The sequence below is a fragment of the Vitis vinifera genome, chromosome 9 (genome assembly GCF_030704535.1).
Source record: "Vitis vinifera cultivar Pinot Noir 40024 chromosome 9, ASM3070453v1".
Classification (NCBI taxonomy): domain Eukaryota; kingdom Viridiplantae; phylum Streptophyta; class Magnoliopsida; order Vitales; family Vitaceae; genus Vitis; species Vitis vinifera.
This window is the reverse complement of record NC_081813.1, coordinates 6886983-6893198: the sequence shown is the minus strand read 5'-3', so window position 1 is coordinate 6893198 and position 6216 is coordinate 6886983. Positions and strand designations below refer to the sequence as shown.

The 6216-nt window shown below is 38.3% G+C and overlaps 1 protein-coding gene across 1 annotated transcript; it reads right to left on the bottom strand.

Annotated features, from left to right (window-relative positions):
* Positions 1-4312: 4312 nt before the first annotated feature.
* Positions 4313-5925, bottom strand: LOC100259300 (protein TOO MANY MOUTHS). Its single transcript, XM_002265291.4, has one exon. The coding sequence runs from the start codon at positions 5879-5881 to the stop codon at positions 4409-4411; it is 1473 nt and encodes a 490-aa protein (XP_002265327.1). The 5' UTR covers positions 5882-5925; the 3' UTR covers positions 4313-4408.
* Positions 5926-6216: the final 291 nt, after the last annotated feature.

Genomic DNA, 6216 nt, shown 5'->3' with positions numbered 1-6216 from the left:
ATCAATTTAAAATCATAAGAAAAATGATAAAAGCACCATCACTTATTGTGATTTTGGTATGATAAATTTAAAATGAAAATTAAAAGAAAAATTATGTAAATAATAAAATAGTATTATAATGATATTTTTACTTTTACATGTGATAGAATTTAAAAAATAAATAAATCTTTTGTTTAGTATTAATATAAAAAATCTTATATCATAAACTTCTAAATAATAAAATGGAAATTTTAAATTTAAACCTTAATTTATAAAATTTATTATTATAATTAATATTTAAAATCATTATTATTTGTGGGATGATAATTTCATTTTTGTCCATTATATATATATTTTTTATTTAATTTGTTATATTAATTATTTATTACATGTTATCATTTTTAGTTTAATATGTCAAAAAAATAATTAAAATCAATAAATATAGACAAAAGAGTAAAAATAAATTAAAATTAAAGAAGTTTTATGAGAAAATGCGCGAGCATATTAAAAAATATATAAAGGAAAAAAAAATAAAAACTATAATAGGTGACAATGGATTACGGTGACAGGAGAGGAAAAAAAAAGTGGAAACATGACAAGTGGTAAGGGAGATATATTGATGTAAGAAAAATAATAAAAATAAATGACACATGTACTTGTTAACTAGTGGTATTAAATTGGTGTGTACTTTGTCTTTTACTTTTGAGGGTAATTGTGGAACAAATTTGAAAGCACTATTGGAGTGCATGAATAAACAATATTTTTTTTCCATTTTACACCAAAATTAAAAAGAAAAAAGTAAAGTTCCAAAATCTCATATTTTTTGTAGTTGGTGTATGATTAGATGATTTTCCCTAGAAAAAAATCCACCAACTAGAATTTGGTTTGTGTTGTCGCCTCGCGTATCCGATGGTCCACGTTGCTGCTATATGGATGGACACGTGATTCTCAACACACAAGGGGTTCTTGATTCAGTGATTGCACCTGCAAAAGGCATCCGGACAGGGTGTCCGGACGCACCCTCCGATGGTTTTGTTAGCCATGGTGAGAGAGAGATATATAAATCAGTTGGCCTTTTACTAGGTATCAAGAGGTTACCAGGGGATCATCCCTTTCTTCTTCATGTGAAGGCATATATATCCAGCTTCAGGGGTACTGTTCCTCTCATTTATGGTGAGGAGATATTTTCTGTTGTGATGATGACAATAGGTGTTAGTAGGAGCACTATCATCCTACGAATGGCTGTCAGAGACCATGGTAGGTGATGCGGCTGTCAGAGATCGTGGGAAGTGATTATGTAGAATGATCGTGGGAAGTGACTTGCTGTCACTTCCTCTTGTCTTCTCATTCTGCAGGTGATGGGATGTGGGCCATGGCTGCTTGTTGTGATTGCGTGTAAGACTCGCTTTACTTTAATTGATCATCCAGATGATCTATATCCGGATGGCTCATGCTGATTATCCGGATATGTTGTGGAGACTATCCGGATGTCTACGCTCTGCCAGCGTTTTTTGCTCTTCCCTGGATAGGAGAAGCTGAAACGTCGTTTGCCTTTCCTTGAGGTGATCCGGATAGGATAACTGTACCATGCATATCTTTAGGGGGATCCGGATGATGATGGTCCGGCTGATAACACGTGCCACGCGTCACCATGAGCTGCATGCCACGTGTTTCCCAAGGGGAGGGGTCCCTACAGTTTGCGCTTTCTCATTTTGTACTCAATTATCATTTCATCAATCTTCTAATGCTATAAATGATGCAATGGAAAAGAAAGAAAGGACACAAAACTTGCTACTAAACTTCAAAGAGTAACCTTAGAACCGGAGAACAAAGAAAACAAAGTATTATAATAGTATTTGTATCAAGATTAGCTAACTTGACACCAAAAGATAGGTAATAAAATTGAAAAAGTTTGTTGCCAAAAGATAGGTAACAAAATTGAAAATTTTCTCCAAAGAAAACACAACATCGAAGGACATAGAGAGATTTTCCATGCTCCCCATGTCAATATTGAAAGTTTACCTTGTCCTCAGTCTTAAAGCAATCTAGTTCTCATAACTCTCAATTGCATACTTGCATAAAATCTTAAGGCATTTCCACTACCACAAGTAAACTCATCCAAGCGTCCAAAGCCTTGACCTCACTTCAAACTTGGCCCAACCTATATAAAGAGAATACAACATGGATTAACTTGTAATTTCGGTTACACGCCCACAACACCCACAAGACCTGTTTCACAAAATGGGTATCAATCTCCATTATCTGTGGGAGTTTATCTGAGGTGGTCCAACACCTCTAACCAAGTCTTCCACATTCCCTACAGTCTAGGAACGTGACCCACAATTGTTTTGAAATTGTGGCAATGGCAACAACGTGGTTTTGATGGGAAGCCACGGTTCTAAATATATTATTTTGGTCCCCGAACTTGTTTCTTAATATTTTCTTCAGTACTACACCATCTTCCGTGAGATATTAGAGTTTGAAAGAGCTAAAACTTGCAGTAAAACAATGAGTATAATAAATCAAACACCAATGGTTGGAGGTAATAACTGATCCTAAATTTCTTTAGTTTTCGATTCATATGGTTTGTTTTCATCCACATTGGATTGTGTGTATGTTTTAACGTAACTTGGTTCTGATGTTGTAAACCCAAGACAAAATGTAGTTTAGTGAAAACAAAGAAAACAAAGAAGAATGAGAGACAGATAATGAGAGCAAATATGATGAGCATTGGTCCTTCAAGTTGGACTTTTGTATATTTGTGAATAATAAACATTAAATTTCATGCTTTTTTCAGATATGTTTTTCAGATCTGAAAATACTTTGTGTGGGCTATGTACATGTTTTTCAGATAGGAATACCTAGAGGTATTTCCTTGGCGGTGAGTCTAAGTGCATTTGACGGTCCTTAGCCACCATTTTCAATGGAAGGAGAATGCAAGGGAATGGGATGGTTTGTAAAAAAGTCAGGTAAAAGTCGAAGGAATCCTTCATATCCCTTATGTGAAGCCCAAAACAAAGGTCTATTGCTGTCATATGGCATCCCATTTTTTGTTTGCTTGGAATTGTTACTTTCATATGGAATTTGGATAATCTCTCTTAGAGCCCTTCAAACTTTGACTAGAAGAAACACATTGACATGGATATATGGCTAATTTACTGCAAGCAACACCATCACATGAAATGATCATGATTTGTGTTTCAATTTTATTGTCCACTAATGTCATAAAAAATGAATTACTAGTAATTTTCATGTTTATAAGAACAAGCTAATTCAGACATATATCACAGGAAGGCTATGGTTAGCCAAATGAATATAGTCCCTACAAGTTGGTTGAAATAGCAAACAGTCTCAAGTGGGCTTCCCAAGTTTGTTCTATTTTGAGCAGTAGGCCATGGCCAGTTGTAGCAAATGAATTTTCAATATTATGAAGACCACCAAAGTTTATATGTTTAAATAAATTATAATATATATATATATATATATATATAATAGTTAAAGATAGTTTTTCATAAATATAATTTTTTTATTCTCAACAACAATAATAGTACATTTTTCATATTGTCACGGTTATAAAGAAATCATAATAACTGAGGTAATTAGTACATATTTTGCCTCGCTTTTGTACAAAATAGTTCTCAACCTTCTCCAATTTATTCAAAATAATCTTAAATATTTATACTTATTAAAAAAAATTAAAAGCATTTTATTATTATTATATATGTTAAAAATAAGAAAATAAAAATTAAATTAAATTTATATATAATCAGGATGAGACCTGAAACTACCCAATTCATTTCGAGTTTTATTTTAAAGAAAAAAAATCTCAAATCCATTTGTAACCCGTTTATTTAAATTTTAAGCTCAGGCCATTAAGGGCAAGACCGGGCTGGATGGGAACCAAAAAACCCCACCCATTGCCACTGGTGATAGTAAGTTAGGCATGTGGTATGCGATGATTGATTACATGGACTTTGCAAAACAAGTGGCACCCGATTGTTGGTCCATGTAGACTCTACAGAAGAATCAATCCACGACCACCGACTTAAAATGTTGAAAGCATTGAATGATATACTAATTCGTATGAAGACCTCATTTTTGGATTATTGTCTAATAATAAATTACCCATCAATAACATCTACGTATTGTGCAGGCTTTAAAGCAATTCATTGGATGCTGCAGCACTGCTACCTCTGCCATTAATATGTACATATTACTGCTCCAACGGGCCCAACACTGAATCATAACAAGACAGCACCTCCTGTTCATGCAATTTCAAGTTTCAGTCCATTCTCCTCTGCAAAATTGAAAAATGAAATCAAGTGTCCAGATATTCCGTCCAACCAAACACTCCCAACTTATTTATTAACAGGTAAACATAACAATACTGTTGTTTGATGCTTTGCAGAGAATTTAATGAACTCTCTCTTCATCTCAGTAACGAGAGGATGCACATTGCATGTATGGTTAACTGAAGCAAACCAGCAACGAGTGAAGGCTCAGCGGCTGCAGCAGCAGATGAGACTTTAACCCTTCTTCCTACATCTCCATTGATGGCAGAATAATGCTGCACTGTTCTCGTCAACCCCGGCTTCGGGGTCTCGCAGTATCGGGTACCCGATTCGAGCACTTCATCGCCGAAGCCGTTGCTGGCATCAAAACAAAGGCCAGAGTTGTTGTAAAGCCTGAGCTTCTTCTTCATTCTCCAAACCATCTCCCTCCCAAATGGGACCGGTCCGATGAGCCGGTTATCATTGAGTCTTAGCTCACTTAGATTCTTTAAATCTCGAAAGTGAACCGGAATTGAACCGTTGAGCCAGTTCATGTCGAGGTGGACCACTCGTAGGTTGGGTAACCGGCCTAGTGACTCGGGAATTGGACCGTGGAGGTTCGTGTTTGAGAGAATGAGAATCATTAGATCTTTCATGCCGTCGAATGCATCAGTGGGAATTGGAGTGGAACCCATTGAGTTCCCTTTCAGGATCAATGCTTGGAGGGAATTCAAGCTCCGGAGAGACGTCGGAAGTGGACCGGAGAGGTGGTTGTAGCTCAAGTCCATGAGAATTAGGCTCTTCAGACCGTCGATGGAGTCGGGGATCGGACCGGAGAGATGATTGTGGCTGATGTCCATTTTGACGAGGGAATAGCAGGTACCAAGGCTAGTTGGGATTGAACCCACGAGGAGATTCTGGTTCAGGTCTAGCACATTCAGAACCGGGAAGGTTAAACCGGGGATTGAACCGGTTAATCTGTTCCCACTCAGGTCTAACGACCTCAGGCCGGAGATCCGGCCCAGAGAAACTGGTATTGAACCGCTGAGATTGTTCTTGTGAAGATCAAGGATCGTTAAACGGGTGAGATTGCCTAGCTCGCTGGGAATTGGGCCCACATGGCCGTTTTCCCTAAGGACCAGGGTTTGTAGAGTGGACCCTAACTGGCCCAAAAACGCAGGAATTGGCTGAGGATTGTAACTGAAACAACGGTAAAAGAACAAGGTCCTAATGTGAGGAAGCTTGGTGATGGAAGGTGAAATGGAGGAATGGAGCGGATCACACGTCGGAAAAGCTGTGTCATCGGAGAGCGCTCCAAACGAAAGCGACACGACGTGGTAGACGTTGTCCTTGTCCGGCATGCACTCAATGCCATGCCACCGGTCACGGCACACGTCTTGGATATCCGTGGCCCAAGGATTTCCGGTGCCCTTCATGATGTCGTAGACAGCCTCCTGCTCCCGGGCATCGGTTCGAGCTCCGTTGCCAGTCATGGAGAACCCAGTTTGCGGGCCGTCGACTAGGGCGGAGGGCGCACCGGAGTCCGACATGATCACGGTGAAGGGAGCAGCCAAAGGGAGACACAAGAGAGCGAAGAGTGCCATGGTTTGAAGCGAGAAAGAGAGGCCCATTTTGAGAATGAGAGAGCTGTGGAGGTCTGAAAAAGGCCTGAAGTTAAAGAGAAGAAGAGTGAAGTTTGGTGATGGATTGAAGTACAAGAATTAATGGGCCTCACGGGTTTGTGGAGGAATAGAAATAAATGGGTGGGAATTTGAGCATTTATGCGTTTCACGTGGATTTCCCCTGCTTTATGGCTTCATGGCCCAAGTCGAATTGAATCTTGTGGGCATACCTTAGTTCCTTAGTAATTGCATCAAAATTGAATGCACGGAATGTAATTGGTCCGGTTTTTAAAACATTGATAATTTTAGCTCTAGTACTAAGTAAGACGACCTAATATTTAAAC

Excerpts from the sequence above, each read along its gene's own strand:
- LOC100259300 (XM_002265291.4), bottom strand. The coding sequence starts at position 5,881 with ATGGGCCTCTCTTTCTCGCTTCAAACCATGGCACTCTTCGCTCTCTTG.